Raw genomic sequence first — 18,934 nt, 5'->3', positions numbered from 1 at the left:
TTTATGGTAGTAATGAATCCTGAGATGCATTTCACCTTGCTCTGGTGTTTGAACTGTATTGTCTCTAAATACTTGATGTGTTCCAATAGCCGCTCTCTTTTCTCATCACATCCTCGTCGCAATGGCCTTTTGAAAGGATTTCTGTCTTGCAAATTTTTAGAGTCAAGCTCATCAAACAAATCATTCATCTGTTTAATAAAAATTTGTGTTGGCTTGACTGACCTTAAAACCCATGGCTCGTTTCCAAAAAGATTCAAGTCCTCCATCATTTTGAGTCCGGCGTAAACGGAATAACTCAAAAGCTGAGTAGCCCGCGAAACACTCATTTTTTCGAAATTATTTGGGTTTACGTGAGACTCAGTCAGTTTAGGACATATTTTATAATTGTCGTTTCCTTTGTCTATTTCATACAATTTTTTGACTACCACTTTGTTCACCGTACCATCGCGTGTTTCAAACGGGAATTTACCAATAAACTGGTTCCTTACATTCTTTATAAGGTGGCAGTAGTCAAACATAAAATATATTTCCTTGCCCTTATAGTTCACTGTTGTGTTGGAAGTGCTTATGTTCAGCAAGTTGAAGGCAGCGATGTTTTGGGATCCTTGGTCACATACAGCTACCTTTACGTCGAGTCCTAAATCACGAGCTATATCGACGTTCCTCCATAAAGCTTTTATAATGTCCTCTCCTGAAACTCCATTTTTTGCTACGTAATAGGACAAAACGTACTTCCAACTGCTGCAAATTCCTTTGATCATGAAGAAGAGACATTTGTCGCCCATCAGGTTATCGCGACAGCCGCTCCCACCGTCGACATATCCATCTATGACATCAACGGTATTATTGAATGTCAAGTCTTTCTTGATGGTTACCTCATCCCACATGATTTGGCATATGAGTTGGGTACCAGACATTGTGTTAATCATAGCCTTTAAATTTTTTATTACCTTTTCGTCAATGCCTGGACGAACATATCTGATTGGGCGGTCTCTGAGGAGGGTACTCTGACTTGGCAAGTGGAACCCCAAGTCGTCCCTCATAAAGTTATAAGCTTTAGTAGACATATAGCTTATATTTTGGGCAATTTTTTTTTCCTCGGGCAAGTACCTACTATCCTTGGCGCCAACTATCATTTTTGCAAATAGTATGGCATCATCCGTTGCACCTGAATGTGGTGTTATCCCATTCTCCTTCTTATCATCTCGCAGCTTCTGTATGATGATAAGGAGATGTGAAATTTTTTTGTTACGCTTATTAACAATGTTATTAAGCTCCGCAATATGCTTTCTCCTGCTTTGGTCAATTCGCCGATAAGCCCTTTCCCTCTTCGCAAAGTTTTCTCGCTCCAAAAGAATATCCTCCAATCCCATGTCTAGTCCCTCATAGCTATGACGAACGTCCAGACGTTTCCGCTTTTCTATAATGTCTCCATAGATCTCGAACTCCTCCAAAGTCATATCGACGGCAGCTTCGTTTGTTCGCTTCGATAGTGCAGCTCTCTTCACTAAACATGGAGCACTAACTGTTGCCACTTCGGGGTCCTCCCCTCTGAAACTCATGTCAGTGGGCGGAGCATTTGTTCGCGACGTTGGTACAGCTTCCTGCCCTAACGACGGAACACTACTGCCTGCCGCGGCGCCTCCCTCAAAAATTGTCGGAACCCCATCTGGTGTAATACTCCTACCGATTTTGGCATTAGCCGCAAAATGGTTATCGCAAATAAAAAGTAATTTATTTTCTACACTATCAATTGGCAAGTTACATGCCAAAACCCAAGTATTCCTGCGGTCTTGCGATTTGGGGAATGCATGCATGATGACGCCCTGTCCAGAAGTACAGCCAGGAACACAGCAACTCCGTGACAACTTAGGGCGCTCCATGAATGTGTGTGGTGGTGCACCTTCGTATCCTTAAAAAAAATTGGAAAAGTCAATTAACCCAGAAACCACTCTACTGCCGTCCAAAAATACTTTAAAAATTGCGCATAGGTATAAAGTTATGGTGGTTTTAAATTCACACTTTTGCAGATTCAGCATGTATTTTCCACAAATCCGATCGAAATGTTTGCATGTTTTCTAATCAAAAACAACGTATCTACTGAGATAGTGCTTTTTCAAAGTATTCTTAATGACTACTTTTCTATTAAAGATAGAATATACTGTTTCGGAAGAGATTTTGTATAAAATTTTGCATGAAGCAAGAGGAGTACCTATCTAAAGTTCGCATATAAGAAATCTAAGTTTTTAGTTTTTTTGCTAAATAGAAAGATCACGTCAAAACTACTAGTCAACATCTCTAATTTTTTAATGCAACTATTTTGCCATTGTTAAACATATTGTCTTGCCGACGGTATTTTCACATGTGTATGTACACCCTTTTATAATTTTTTTAACACACTTTCACTTAAAAAATATCTAGGAATCATCCTAGACAGTAAGCTGTCAGCTGTCATGGAAGCTCAACGTGGAAGAGAGGGTCAAGAATGCTTCAACGGCACTTTATGCATGTAAAAGAATGCTGGGGTGTACGTGGGGCTTATCGCCCTCTCTTTCTCATTGGGTTTTTACAGCGATTGTAAGCCCTATTATATACTATGGAGTTCTTGTTTGGTGGAAAGCCACACAAAAAACAACATACCTCAAAAAATTAGAGGGGGTATGCAGACTATCGATGCTTGGCATTACGGGAGCCCTGAAAACAACCCCGACGGCTGCACTGTATGCCATTCTGCACATTCCACCTGTAGACCTGGTAGCAAAGAACAAAGCATTAACGACCGCAACCAGGCTCGGTGCTTCGGGGCAGCTTGAGCGCCGACCATATGGCCATAGTAGTATAGCGTCCTCAGTCACAAGACGAACAGACTACATGATTCCCTACCTGCACTTTGAGGGATATCTTAAGGCCACAATAGAGGTGGACGGTTGGCGCAAGGGTGCGCAAATGGCGGACGAGGCGATACATGTGTACACCGATGGTTCCAAAATAGTGGAAGGAGTAGGGTCTGCGGTATACTGCGCTGATCCGGAATTAAGCAGATCCTACAGGCTGCCGGATTACTGTAGCGTTTTCCAAGCGGAAATATTAGCCGTAACCAAAGCAGTAGAAACCCTGGAAGAGAATAGCTTAAGCTGCAACCGTGTTAACTTTTATATTGACAGTCAAGCAGCAATTAAGGCAATAATCTCGCATAGCACAGCATCTAAATGCGTGTTAGAGTGTAAGCAGTCTCTGGAGAGAATCGGGACAGGGAGAAGCATACATCTATATTGGGTCCAAGGGCATATGGGAATAGATGGGAATGAAAAAGCGGACGAATTAGCTAAAAAGGGCGCATCCCTTGAAGCTTGCTCCGTAGACGTCCCAATTAGATTGGGCGAGATTAAGCGAAGGCGAGAGGTGCACATGATCGACCAAGCAGAAAAGGCGTGGGTTCAAGCGCGGGGCTGTAAAGTGTCGAAGATTATGTGTAGGTCTTACAACCTTAGACTAACACAGTTGCTTCTATCATTAAAAAGAGAGGACTGTAGACTCATGACGGGTATTCTGACTGGACACTGCCTTCTGGCGTCACATGCCTTTAAATTAGGCTTGGTCAGTGATAGCAGGTGTAGGAAGTGCGGGTTGGAGGAGGAAACGATCGAGCACGTTCTGTGCTCGTGCCCTGCACTTGCCAGGCTAAGACTCCAGATATTAGGAGTGATACAGCTGTCAGATCTAGAAGCAGCAAGTGGCTTAAGTCCTAGGAAGCTTCTAGTATTTGCCAAGAGGACGGAGTTATTTTATAACATAGGTCCTGGTTTTTGATAGGGTTTTTCAGTTTGGTCGTTAAAACAAACTTCTGGTAACACTACGGACTCAATCAGTCTATGTGAGGTCCTCATGGACCGGCCAGTTCAACCTACCTCACTTAAAAAAATTTATACTCACCTAAATTCAATGTTGGGACAGCATTTTCCTTTAAGCGTTTACCACCAATGGCCTCGGGAACAAAGTGCCTTTCGCACACATAATGTCCAGTCGACAGGAACTCCTGGATCCTGAGGTTCTCCTTCCATTTGGAAGCAACCTTAGGATCCTTCGGCACAGAAAAAAATTTCAAACACGAATGCGCACGCGGATTACTTTTGCACCCGATAACGCCACACGTTCTATAGGAAGGCATTATTTTATTTTGAACGTTGATTTGTTTGTTTTGAAAAAAACAATGGTAATTAGTAATTGTTTTAACACAGGAAAATATCAAAAAGCGTGTGAGCAAGTCAAATTCTTTGAGATATTAACTTTTTGGCGCAATTTTCCGCAATTTTGCTTCTCTTTGCAGATCTGAATTAGAAACTTTTTTCTTGCTGTTGTCTGCAAAACGCATATACATAAGTAAATGGTTTGTTATCGCAAGAATTTAAAAAAATCACAAACACAATTTTTTGCATATACCAATTTCAAAGCCAATTGGCCAACACATTCACACATTTATGTTCCACCCCCGCACTCACAATTTTTTTCCATTTACATAGCTCTATAACTTTTTTACTCACTACACTTCTTATTTCTTTTATATTTTAACCACTTAACACAATTTTTGTTTAAATATTTTACATTCTTACATTTATTTACAATTTTGTCGGTACAAAATTGTTTCAAATTTCCTTTCTTGCAGTTCTTGACTTGCTCAAATAAAACTCATTTTGATTTGCAGACATACTCATAACAAACTCAATGTTTTCTGACGAATCACAACAACGAAATCGCTACTTCCTTGAGAAAACATCGAGCAAATTTCTTTACAGCGAGCGCCATTTCGGCGAGTATCGTTCTGACGCCTCTTATTAATATCAAAGAGTATATATTAATAAGAGGCGTCAGAACGCAGCAGAGTTGATATTACTCGTTGCAGCTGTCAAATTCATTTCGCCGAGTGTTTAGCTGAAGGTAGTCGCTACTTTTTTGAGATTTATTTCTGCTCCTTTTCATTGTTCGCTTCGCGGCATTTCTGAGCTTTTGCAGAATTTGAGTTTATTTGAAATTATTTCTGTTGAGTTATTTCAATTTAGAATTTGACTTTTGATAAAGTTATTTCTGTTGAGTCATTTCTATGCAGGAATTTGCAGAATAATTTATGCAGAAATGTTTTGTCGACGGAAAATATGTACGTCAAATATGTACATATATATGTACATATATATGTACATGAAGTCAATTAAAAGATAATTTACTTATTCTTTGCTTATATACATTCATATGTACAACAATATAGGACAAATGCACTACACTTGATCCATCATGAATGCCATGACCTGGTCCAATTCAAAACCACCCTTAATTTCTTAACCATACGCATGCGCCAGCCGATCACCTGTTAACATTGAAAATATATGTAAATATGTATGAAAAGATATTTGAAATAATTACAAATTTATATATATATATTCAATACTACGCCAAAACATATAACGCATACTTCAGCGAATATATATAAGTATTCCAAGCATATACATGGCACGAGACAAAAAGCCGATAGAATGTAATTGATTCGTGCTCAAGATTTAATATGAATTTGAACTTAATTAATATAATAATAGCAATATATTTGCTTGTTTTATGTTGCAGCAAATTGCAGAAATTTTGCTTATTTCTTTACAAACAAAAACCTATTCATATACCCAAAATATGCCCTTTCATGAAATGTATGTAAATTAATCATACATTTATGAATTATCCCATCCCTTTTTGTTAATAAATTAAAATGTTAGGAAAATGTATGCAAATTGAAATATGCATGCAAATAGTGTTTTGCCGACGGCATTTGCACACTTGGAATTTCTGTGCACACGAAATCCATTGCATATTTATAAAACGTTAATTTGCATAAAATGTATGCATATTAACCATGAAGTATGAATTATTAATAAATTGAAAAATTGAAATAAATAAAATATTTGATAACAATTGAATAAATAAAAAAAATATTTAGTTATTATTTGGACTATGGGTGGGAGGGGAGGTACCTATAAAGAAATTTCCTGAAGCATTTTATATGTGTTATTCAGTATATTGATGTAAGTACCTATGTACTTGAATATTTTCAAAGGCAGGTTTGATAAGCCAAGTCAAAATTAAATACATTTGACCTGCCTCAAATCAACCCTTAAATATGTAAATAAGACCAACAATACACAAAAGACATGTGCCTGTTGATCAGATGTTGAGCATTGTATCATTGAATATATATGTATGAAAATACAAACCAAAGCAAAAAAGTACAAATGTACATACATATATACATATTCAATAATACTCCAATTAAAGGCAGACATGTATAAAAAGCTTGGTCGCTTTGATGCTGTGGCAGTGGCTTAAGTTATTAATAAAACAACTTGTCGCTTTCCGCGTTATGAAGCGACCAAATCAATTATGGCAATCCGCGTATACGGCCATGGATATGTAAATATCAATGCTCGTAGCAATTAGCCGACGAAATATAATAGGCACGAGCCAAATTATGTGTCGTCGGTGGTTAAAAGTGTTGCCGTTTATACCTTTAATAACTCACAGCTAAAAGGGGAATTTATTATAAAATTAAAATAAACGAATTTATTGCTCTTTTGCGAAATAATGTTATATTTCTTCGCAAAATTACTTTAATTTATTTCGCCGCTCCCATATATTAATTTTTATCTATGAAAATAATCTAAATTCTTACTTTGTACTGACATGTGATAAACAAGTCAGCTTATACAGTATGACGTCACAGTGCGAATTCGGGCCAGAAACGGGTAAAACACTACTCTTATGTAGCAACTGCAACACAGTTGCTGCAAATTTGGCTGCGTGACTGCGCGAACAATTTTTCGGCAGAATATGATAGGGGGTTTCAAATAGCAAATAAAAATGTCCATAAGCTGTAACAACTCGACAATTCAGGATATGAGAAAATTATTTGCAATAATTTATATGAATAATGGATGGAAATTTTTAGATTATATTGCTAATATGTTAGTGGACATTTACTAGGCAATATCTGTGCATGTTTATTTGCATTTTTTACTACCATATTAGTACTTTCATACAGGCTTATAAATAGTTTGATATTATTTCAAAGGAAAAGTGCGGGGTTATGAAAGTAGTTATGCTCGTCATAATGAATACCCTCAATATGCATCGAAGTTGGAATTTATAAAATCGCAAAAATTTGTCTTTTGACGATTTTATCAAATGCCATGTTGCCATCAATTTGGACAACTTAAGAAGAAGAATTTATGAATGAAAAATCAAGAGGAAGCTAGTTTTCAGGATTTTGTGATTTACATACAAAACATGAGCATACATATGTAAATATGTATGTGTGCTTGTGCGTATGGTTGGATGGTTGAAGTGAATTTTGTTTTCTTTGTCAACATGCGAATATAAAAATATTTCTTAGCTTAAATATGAACATAGATTTGTACATATGCTTGTGCGTAAGAATAATTTTTGTTGGAAGTGGTTGATTGAAACAGTTTGTCTTTTATTTGAACATGTGAATGTACAAACATTTGTTAGCTTATGCATGGATATATTGGTATCAATGAAGTGGGAGGGAAATGGGGGTGTAGGCTGATCTTTAGTTTAGGAATATATGTGTGTACATATATACCAATCTAGGTTTGTTTATACCCACTCACCATTTAGGTGATTAAATTTTCAATTTCCCTACATATCAATATAATTTGATTACTCTTTCTGACAAAATAATGAGTGACCATACAATTGAACAAAAGAAATAATCAAATATGAATACTTTAGATGATCAAACACTGAATATATTTTTTCAACCACATTTTGGAATCATATTTGAATCAAATGTGTTTACTTTAGGTGATCAAAAATTTTAATAATTTTTCATTCAGCTTTCAGAATCTTTTCTGACAATCTTTGTTGAATGAATAGTGAAGTGTATACTTGTTAAAATTTAACTTTTCATTATTTTGTTCACATACACACATTTTTTCAATCATGAAGTTCAGAAAAAATATATTTACGATATTTACCTGCATTTTTCTTTAAGTTGTTAGAAGGTTATTAATGATTATAGTTGTTTCACTTTATTTAATGGGAAATATGTGTAAATGGTATGCACATTATCATGAAACCCCTTAATATGAATGGAAGTTGGAAATTATAAAATTTTGTATTTTCAAGATTTTGTAAAAATGCTTCGTTGCCAAACTTATGACAAAATCAGAAAAATTGGAAAAAGCATTTTTATTAATGAAAAATCAAGAGGAAGAATTTCATGAATGAAAAGTTGTAAAAAATTTATATATTTGTACATATGCTCTGTTGCAACATTTCTTTATTATGTAGATAATATGATTTTTTGTGAAAGCTTAGACGAAGAAAATGTTTTGTTTTATCATGAAGTGGTTGTTGTGGTTGATTAAAGGTGGGTGAAATGTTTGTATGTCCATAATTCATATGCACCATATGGACATACATATCGTCGGTGCATTACCACCATGTGGCAAAATTGAGATAGACGGCTTTCCAGTTGGTCGATAGATGGTTTTATTAAAGTACACTGGTAACTAATTTAAGGAAAAAAGTTATTTAATTTCGTTTGCATGCTGTTTTATTGAATATTTGCATCAGAATTACGAAATTGACACGACACAGGTAGTGACAATTTCTCTCACAACTTAACCGGTTAAGGTTAAATATTTGTCTTTCACCTGTATTTAGGAAACATATTGATATTTAATTTTTTTATTTACTAATACGAACTAGGGACGTTTTCTTCATAAAAACATAAAGAAAAAGAACCCCGAATATTTCCAAATACTAGGCTCAGATGCAATTGTTAAAAGGTTAATAGTTATTTTCAGCAAACAACTAGCTGAAAAGGACCTGTAAAAAAGAAAGTAGGTGTGTTAGAATATGTAAATTTGACCTGAAAAAAAAGAAAGTATATTAGAATATGTAATTTAGTACTTTATTCAAAAGTTTACCGTGCATCCGTTTTCTCTCCTATTTACCCCCAGAATCGCATAAAGTTAAGGGTGTTAGCCTAACTTGCCAATTCAATCTTCAGTGTTTTTAACCTTCAATTTGCTCAGAACCGGTTCTTTGTGGCACCTGTAAACCTCCCTCCATCAATTACTGTTTGGACCTCCATAACGGGGTGCTCGTCGGCTCGCCGTGGACGGGCCTCAGGGTAGAGGCCCTCACCGACATCCTGCATCCAAGTGTTTGTTTGGACCTCACTAAGAGGTCCGCGTCGGTTCGCCGTGGACGGGCCTTAGGGTAGAGGCCCTCACCGAGATTTTTATCATTATTTTATTATTATTTTTTGCTCAACTGGATCCTTATTTTGCTTTTTCTTCTTTTTGCCTCCTTGATTTTGTTTCCTTATCTTCTTTTTCGTATACTTTTTTAAAGTAGTTCCGCTACTCTTTCCGGCCTGTTCCAATTCCGCCCTTTCGACTTTTTCCGCGTTTAACCTGAGAAGTTTGTCGTTCAGTCTACGCCGGCGTACCTCTTGTTGCTCTGCTCTCGCTATCCACTTCGCATTTTTATAGAGCAGAACGGTTATCATGAATTCAAGCAATTTTAACCTATGTTCCGCGCATTCCCCAGTGAACCATTCCGGGTACGATTCATCGGTCTTCTTTTTTATATGTTCAATGATCGTTTTCTTGGGGGACAGTTTGTGCGCGCAGACACGGAACATCTCAAGGTACCATCTCATGTGATCTGCACTTATATCAAAGAAATAGTCCGAGGGATTTACAAGCCTCAGATCTTCATAAGGCTTGTAGTTCTTAACCCGGATAAGTGCTTCCGAACTATTTCTCGATTCCACAGAGGGTTTACACATGACCTCCTCGCATTTACTACATTTGATCTTCTTTTCTACTGTCTTGTAAATGGAGTAGCCTGTGAAATACCTCTGAATTTGGGTCTCCGCTGCTTTTTCGGCGTATCGCTCTGCTTCTTCATTCGTTTCTTGTTGCGCAACTGTTGCTATCTCCTGGCGTCTTGTTCCATCGCAGTGCTCCAGATTCGGATCGACTACTGCCCATTTCGTTTGATGGCAGTATGTGTGGTCCTGAAGGTGTGGCCTGTTCGGTGTTTTTATCTCCTTCAGTAGACCTAGCTCAACAAATTTCCCTAATATTTTATACGTCGTCTGATTGACTTCGTCATCTTCCGGGAACTCATCTGGAAGCTCCTCCTCCGCTATTCGCCTAAGAGTGTCGTCAAATCTTTGTTCAACGAACGAACACTCTTGGTCTTCCTCGTCCTCAGCAGGTACATAGCTTGGCATTTCCGTCGATGCAACTACTTTCACGCCATTATTCAGATCGACATCTGGGGTCTGGTTCCAGTCTAGGAAGATGTCATCATCATCCTCACAATTGCTGCCTTTTCCTTCGAAATGATGTCTTAAAACCTTCATAGACATCAATCGGGCCACGATGTATTGGATCTCATTTGCTGAGGGATGCATATTAATGCCTTGACTTGCCCGTACTTTATAAAATAAGTTCTCCAAGGCATCTTGGTTCATTTTACCAAGCATCACGAAGTCCAGTTCCAGATACTGCTTGAATAAGTCCTCTGACAAATTAAGCATTGATTTTATGGTAGTAATGAATCCTGAGATGCATTTCACCTTGCTCTGGTGTTTGAACTGTATTGTCTCTAAATACTTGATGTGTTCCAATAGCCGCTCTCTTTTCTCATCACATCCTCGTCGCAATGGCCTTTTGAAAGGATTTCTGTCTTGCAAATTTTTAGAGTCAAGCTCATCAAACAAATCATTCATCTGTTTAATAAAAATTTGTGTTGGCTTGACTGACCTTAAAACCCATGGCTCGTTTCCAAAAAGATTCAAGTCCTCCATCATTTTGAGTCCGGCGTAAACGGAATAACTCAAAAGCTGAGTAGCCCGCGAAACACTCATTTTTTCGAAATTATTTGGGTTTACGTGAGACTCAGTCAGTTTAGGACATATTTTATAATTGTCGTTTCCTTTGTCTATTTCATACAATTTTTTGACTACCACTTTGTTCACCGTACCATCGCGTGTTTCAAACGGGAATTTACCAATAAACTGGTTCCTTACATTCTTTATAAGGTGGCAGTAGTCAAACATAAAATATATTTCCTTGCCCTTATAGTTCACTGTTGTGTTGGAAGTGCTTATGTTCAGCAAGTTGAAGGCAGCGATGTTTTGGGATCCTTGGTCACATACAGCTACCTTTACGTCGAGTCCTAAATCACGAGCTATATCGACGTTCCTCCATAAAGCTTTTATAATGTCCTCTCCTGAAACTCCATTTTTTGCTACGTAATAGGACAAAACGTACTTCCAACTGCTGCAAATTCCTTTGATCATGAAGAAGAGACATTTGTCGCCCATCAGGTTATCGCGACAGCCGCTCCCACCGTCGACATATCCATCTATGACATCAACGGTATTATTGAATGTCAAGTCTTTCTTGATGGTTACCTCATCCCACATGATTTGGCATATGAGTTGGGTACCAGACATTGTGTTAATCATAGCCTTTAAATTTTTTATTACCTTTTCGTCAATGCCTGGACGAACATATCTGATTGGGCGGTCTCTGAGGAGGGTACTCTGACTTGGCAAGTGGAACCCCAAGTCGTCCCTCATAAAGTTATAAGCTTTAGTAGACATATAGCTTATATTTTGGGCAATTTTTTTTTCCTCGGGCAAGTACCTACTATCCTTGGCGCCAACTATCATTTTTGCAAATAGTATGGCATCATCCGTTGCACCTGAATGTGGTGTTATCCCATTCTCCTTCTTATCATCTCGCAGCTTCTGTATGATGATAAGGAGATGTGAAATTTTTTTGTTACGCTTATTAACAATGTTATTAAGCTCCGCAATATGCTTTCTCCTGCTTTGGTCAATTCGCCGATAAGCCCTTTCCCTCTTCGCAAAGTTTTCTCGCTCCAAAAGAATATCCTCCAATCCCATGTCTAGTCCCTCATAGCTATGACGAACGTCCAGACGTTTCCGCTTTTCTATAATGTCTCCATAGATCTCGAACTCCTCCAAAGTCATATCGACGGCAGCTTCGTTTGTTCGCTTCGATAGTGCAGCTCTCTTCACTAAACATGGAGCACTAACTGTTGCCACTTCGGGGTCCTCCCCTCTGAAACTCATGTCAGTGGGCGGAGCATTTGTTCGCGACGTTGGTACAGCTTCCTGCCCTAACGACGGAACACTACTGCCTGCCGCGGCGCCTCCCTCAAAAATTGTCGGAACCCCATCTGGTGTAATACTCCTACCGATTTTGGCATTAGCCGCAAAATGGTTATCGCAAATAAAAAGTAATTTATTTTCTACACTATCAATTGGCAAGTTACATGCCAAAACCCAAGTATTCCTGCGGTCTTGCGATTTGGGGAATGCATGCATGATGACGCCCTGTCCAGAAGTACAGCCAGGAACACAGCAACTCCGTGACAACTTAGGGCGCTCCATGAATGTGTGTGGTGGTGCACCTTCGTATCCTTAAAAAAAATTGGAAAAGTCAATTAACCCAGAAACCACTCTACTGCCGTCCAAAAATACTTTAAAAATTGCGCATAGGTATAAAGTTATGGTGGTTTTAAATTCACACTTTTGCAGATTCAGCATGTATTTTCCACAAATCCGATCGAAATGTTTGCATGTTTTCTAATCAAAAACAACGTATCTACTGAGATAGTGCTTTTTCAAAGTATTCTTAATGACTACTTTTCTATTAAAGATAGAATATACTGTTTCGGAAGAGATTTTGTATAAAATTTTGCATGAAGCAAGAGGAGTACCTATCTAAAGTTCGCATATAAGAAATCTAAGTTTTTAGTTTTTTTGCTAAATAGAAAGATCACGTCAAAACTACTAGTCAACATCTCTAATTTTTTAATGCAACTATTTTGCCATTGTTAAACATATTGTCTTGCCGACGGTATTTTCACATGTGTATGTACACCCTTTTATAATTTTTTTAACACACTTTCACTTAAAAAATATCTAGGAATCATCCTAGACAGTAAGCTGTCAGCTGTCATGGAAGCTCAACGTGGAAGAGAGGGTCAAGAATGCTTCAACGGCACTTTATGCATGTAAAAGAATGCTGGGGTGTACGTGGGGCTTATCGCCCTCTCTTTCTCATTGGGTTTTTACAGCGATTGTAAGCCCTATTATATACTATGGAGTTCTTGTTTGGTGGAAAGCCACACAAAAAACAACATACCTCAAAAAATTAGAGGGGGTATGCAGACTATCGATGCTTGGCATTACGGGAGCCCTGAAAACAACCCCGACGGCTGCACTGTATGCCATTCTGCACATTCCACCTGTAGACCTGGTAGCAAAGAACAAAGCATTAACGACCGCAACCAGGCTCGGTGCTTCGGGGCAGCTTGAGCGCCGACCATATGGCCATAGTAGTATAGCGTCCTCAGTCACAAGACGAACAGACTACATGATTCCCTACCTGCACTTTGAGGGATATCTTAAGGCCACAATAGAGGTGGACGGTTGGCGCAAGGGTGCGCAAATGGCGGACGAGGCGATACATGTGTACACCGATGGTTCCAAAATAGTGGAAGGAGTAGGGTCTGCGGTATACTGCGCTGATCCGGAATTAAGCAGATCCTACAGGCTGCCGGATTACTGTAGCGTTTTCCAAGCGGAAATATTAGCCGTAACCAAAGCAGTAGAAACCCTGGAAGAGAATAGCTTAAGCTGCAACCGTGTTAACTTTTATATTGACAGTCAAGCAGCAATTAAGGCAATAATCTCGCATAGCACAGCATCTAAATGCGTGTTAGAGTGTAAGCAGTCTCTGGAGAGAATCGGGACAGGGAGAAGCATACATCTATATTGGGTCCAAGGGCATATGGGAATAGATGGGAATGAAAAAGCGGACGAATTAGCTAAAAAGGGCGCATCCCTTGAAGCTTGCTCCGTAGACGTCCCAATTAGATTGGGCGAGATTAAGCGAAGGCGAGAGGTGCACATGATCGACCAAGCAGAAAAGGCGTGGGTTCAAGCGCGGGGCTGTAAAGTGTCGAAGATTATGTGTAGGTCTTACAACCTTAGACTAACACAGTTGCTTCTATCATTAAAAAGAGAGGACTGTAGACTCATGACGGGTATTCTGACTGGACACTGCCTTCTGGCGTCACATGCCTTTAAATTAGGCTTGGTCAGTGATAGCAGGTGTAGGAAGTGCGGGTTGGAGGAGGAAACGATCGAGCACGTTCTGTGCTCGTGCCCTGCACTTGCCAGGCTAAGACTCCAGATATTAGGAGTGATACAGCTGTCAGATCTAGAAGCAGCAAGTGGCTTAAGTCCTAGGAAGCTTCTAGTATTTGCCAAGAGGACGGAGTTATTTTATAACATAGGTCCTGGTTTTTGATAGGGTTTTTCAGTTTGGTCGTTAAAACAAACTTCTGGTAACACTACGGACTCAATCAGTCTATGTGAGGTCCTCATGGACCGGCCAGTTCAACCTACCTCACTTAAAAAAATTTATACTCACCTAAATTCAATGTTGGGACAGCATTTTCCTTTAAGCGTTTACCACCAATGGCCTCGGGAACAAAGTGCCTTTCGCACACATAATGTCCAGTCGACAGGAACTCCTGGATCCTGAGGTTCTCCTTCCATTTGGAAGCAACCTTAGGATCCTTCGGCACAGAAAAAAATTTCAAACACGAATGCGCACGCGGATTACTTTTGCACCCGATAACGCCACACGTTCTATAGGAAGGCATTATTTTATTTTGAACGTTGATTTGTTTGTTTTGAAAAAAACAATGGTAATTAGTAATTGTTTTAACACAGGAAAATATCAAAAAGCGTGTGAGCAAGTCAAATTCTTTGAGATATTAACTTTTTGGCGCAATTTTCCGCAATTTTGCTTCTCTTTGCAGATCTGAATTAGAAACTTTTTTCTTGCTGTTGTCTGCAAAACGCATATACATAAGTAAATGGTTTGTTATCGCAAGAATTTAAAAAAATCACAAACACAATTTTTTGCATATACCAATTTCAAAGCCAATTGGCCAACACATTCACACATTTATGTTCCACCCCCGCACTCACAATTTTTTTCCATTTACATAGCTCTATAACTTTTTTACTCACTACACTTCTTATTTCTTTTATATTTTAACCACTTAACACAATTTTTGTTTAAATATTTTACATTCTTACATTTATTTACAATTTTGTCGGTACAAAATTGTTTCAAATTTCCTTTCTTGCAGTTCTTGACTTGCTCAAATAAAACTCATTTTGATTTGCAGACATACTCATAACAAACTCAATGTTTTCTGACGAATCACAACAACGAAATCGCTACTTCCTTGAGAAAACATCGAGCAAATTTCTTTACAGCGAGCGCCATTTCGGCGAGTATCGTTCTGACGCCTCTTATTAATATATACTCTTTGTTGTAACTACAAAACTAACATTTAGGCACCAATTGAATATATTCTTTGTCCATCAATCACTTAACACACAATGGTTATATACCCCTATGCAGCATTTACAATTTTTTCATTTTTAATTTTTGCTATTATCTTAAATTAGGATTATATATATATGATTACTAAATATGTATGTATGATTATTATAAATATTTTAGTTGCTACTGAATTCTTTATTTTTTGCGACGCATTTCATTTTCATTCAATTTAACCTTTGACATCAACCTTCCTGGACGCCCGTAAGCCACTGAAAATCCTTGTATTTTATCCTTGACAGCTTCAGCAAATTTATTGCCAAATAAAGTGTGAAAGGGCGTGTGTGCAACTGGGTGGGTGTGCGTTTGTTTGTTTGTGGCACCAAAACAACGTTAAAGTAGGAAAATGCTCATTTGAGTGGCTTCGTGTGACCGCCGCATTACTGCGTAAATTAAGAAAGATCAAACGACGGCGTTATCTACTGCACCTGCCCGCAGCACCACTCACTCGGCACTTTCATTGTTGTTTGTTATTCATTTTCATTTTTCAACTCACCGCAAGCGCTGCGCCAACAATTCAAACAATCACCCCAACAGCTTTTTCGATTGTTAGCGTCGTAGGCCGCATCAGCTTCGACGTCGCCGCATCAGCTTCGACGTCGCCGCCCCCCACCAGCTACATATTCAGAAACAATTACTTCTACGCTTTGAAACCGTATCCTACGAAGATTTCTTGCTACCACCGCTAATGCCAACATTTTTGGGTGCACGCGACTTTTTCACAAGGAAGCACGTCAAAAACTCAATGGACGATGTTGGCTTCTGTAAACTCTCATCCGATGATGAGTGAGAGCCTTCCATGCATTTGGCATGCAAACGATAGCCACCTTCTGCCGATTTCTCCTTGGACGTTAAAGCGGCTGATCTTGGTTCATCACCGCGTCTATAATAGTTTTTGCAACACTTACTAGACAGATTACACATTGGCAGTGTATTGTCAATTTTATTGGCGTCATCACATTTACCGCCGCTGCTTACCATGTCCGCACCACTATCGTCCTCATTGTTCGAGTTCAAGAGGGAAGTATATCTTTGACGACCAGCAGCAGACGTACTAGCACCATTAACACCACCACCATCATTGCCAGCCTCATCTGTGCCATCCGCTTCATCACCTTCCGCTGTGGCGCTTATTTGATTGTTTTGTGTTTCGAAGTGGAATTTGTGTGAACGATAACGCTGTGAACGTTCATTTTCCATCCAGTCAGTGCTAGCAGGCAGGGAGAGTTGTATGGTGGGCGTACGATAATATTGACGATGCGGATGGAAGCCCAAACCGAAGTCGTCCATATACGATTGTGAGTTGAGGTTATCGAGCTCATCGGCTACGCTCAACAAAAACGGAAGTGTTGACATTTTTAGGCGTCGATTGTTATCGTCGATGCTTCTACTGCTGCTGCTGCTGTCGTCGTATTTGATTGCGTTTTGGCAGTAGCTACTTTTTCTGTTGGTTATGTTTTTGTTGTTGTGTGTGCTGCTGTAGCTGACACCACAGCTTCTGCTACAGACGCGTAGAAGATTTTTCAATGTCTTTTAAATGATATCTTTTTTTATTCTGTTTTCTCAAATATTATATTACATGCAACTTGTGCATTTTACTTTTTATATTTTCTGACGAAGTCAAATAAACTTTGTCTGTATCTGCAGTGAGATTTTCCTAATTTTTTTTTTCTGCTACTGTTGTTATTTTTGTTGACTATGCTAGCTTAACATATCTAGTTTTTTGGCTTGATTTTCCTCACTATTATTTACTTAATTTTTTCACAAATTGTTTTATTTACTTAATTGAATTAAGCTTCTTATTTTTTGTTTTTATAACTTCTTTGATTCAATTTGGCTTTTGCTACCCTTTTTATGCGCTCTTGGCTTGCACTTCTGCTTGCTTGTGCAGCAAGTGCTGTTTGCCCCAGTAAGCTATTGTTAATCTCCCCCTTTTATTTTGCTCGACCCGCTCCAGCGAACTGTTCTCGTTCGTCGTTTGCCACAAACTGAAAGTTCCCTGAAATTATTGCTTTAGAGAAAATGCATGCGACACGAAACTCCTTCGTGAGCGTTGGGATTTACACAGCAAAAAATTAAGTAAGCGATAAAATGAAAATGCACACCCGGCAGACATTGTTCTGATATAACTGTTGTTGTTGTTGTTGTTGTTGTTGTTGTTTTTGTTGTTGTTGTAGCGATAAGGTTACTCCCCGAAGGCTTTGGCGAGTGTTATCGATGTGATGGTCCTTTGCCCGATACAGATCCGGTACGCTCCGGTAACACAGCACCATTAAGGTACTAGCCCGACCATCTCGGGAACGATTTATGTGGCCACATTAAACCTTGAGGCCATCCCTCCCTCCCTACCACCAAGTTCCAAGAGGAGCTTGGGGTCGCCAGAGCCTCGGCTGTTAATAAAACAGGATTCGCCACGGATATTTGAGGTTGACAATTGGGTTTAGAGAAGCTATATATTGGGCTGGCAACCTGAAAGGGTTGCGCTACATCGCCCCTTGAATCTGGTATTTTAGTCGCCTCTTACGACAGGCATACCTACCGCGGGTATATTTTGACCACCTAACCCGCTGGGATATTCTGATATAACTCTTTTTTAGCTGTAAAATTTTCTCTATTCTAGAAGTTTTTCCTCTCTTCCGCCTTCTTGCCTTTATTCCCGCACCCCTTCTCGCCACCCTTCTTTCTGACAAATTCCTCTTTAGTACTTTGGCATATGATCCTCTGTGGGTGCTCCATGGAGTACAACAGTGAAAGTACTTTGGAAAGTACTCTCACGTATGTACTCTATGGAATACTCACAAACAAAGCGAGAGTGGGATCACCTACTCCTCTCCTAGGACATCGCAATGTTAATTGGAGCACATTTTTTGTATGAATACAGATTAGATTTGGAGCAGTCCTATACTCCCAAAGGAGTATTCCATACATTATTTATAGAGTACTCGCGTTTTTTGAAATGAATCCAAAGCTGCCGGGCAACGCACAAATTTGCTTGATGGTTACCATAGCAACGAGTAGTTGTGTGCGTATCTGGCGATGTCGTGCTCACACGTATTTGTTGTCGGCTTCGCGTTGATGAAAATCTAAATTTTTAGATTTTTCGCTTGACAGCTGGTCTATTTGATCGGGGCCGACGTGGTTGACAAGCATTATGCGGCAGTTACTCACGAACGTACGTACCAAAACGTGTCAGCTGAGACGATCTATCTTATGAGTGTGCAATGTAAACGAAAACTCACCGACGTGCAACGCCCGTACGTACGCAGCCCGGAACGTAGAAATCAAAACAATTTAGATTTTTTCCGTAAGAACGTGTCAGCTGATCGCTCTCTCACTAGACAGAGTTGCCTAGTAAACTTGTGTGCCCTAATTTTTGACCGTTTGCAGTTTTA

General features: G+C 39.1%; 1 protein-coding gene across 1 annotated transcript; it reads right to left on the bottom strand.

The window, feature by feature from the left end:
- Window positions 1-15,475: 15,475 nt before the first annotated feature.
- LOC137251755 (uncharacterized) lies at window positions 15,476-17,546 on the bottom strand. The gene has a single exon (XM_067786561.1). It carries the CDS (start codon window positions 16,896-16,898, stop codon window positions 16,203-16,205), a length of 696 nt encoding a protein of 231 aa, XP_067642662.1. The 5' UTR covers window positions 16,899-17,546; the 3' UTR covers window positions 15,476-16,202.
- Between the last annotated feature and the right edge of the window lie 1,388 nt (window positions 17,547-18,934).

This window comes from Eurosta solidaginis, chromosome 5 (genome assembly GCF_040869045.1).
Source record: "Eurosta solidaginis isolate ZX-2024a chromosome 5, ASM4086904v1, whole genome shotgun sequence".
Classification (NCBI taxonomy): domain Eukaryota; kingdom Metazoa; phylum Arthropoda; class Insecta; order Diptera; family Tephritidae; genus Eurosta; species Eurosta solidaginis.
This window is presented reverse-complemented; position numbering and strand designations above follow the sequence as displayed.

Excerpts from the sequence above, each read along its gene's own strand:
- LOC137251755 (XM_067786561.1), bottom strand. The coding sequence starts at position 16,898 with ATGTCAACACTTCCGTTTTTGTTGAGCGTAGCCGATGAGCTCGATAAC.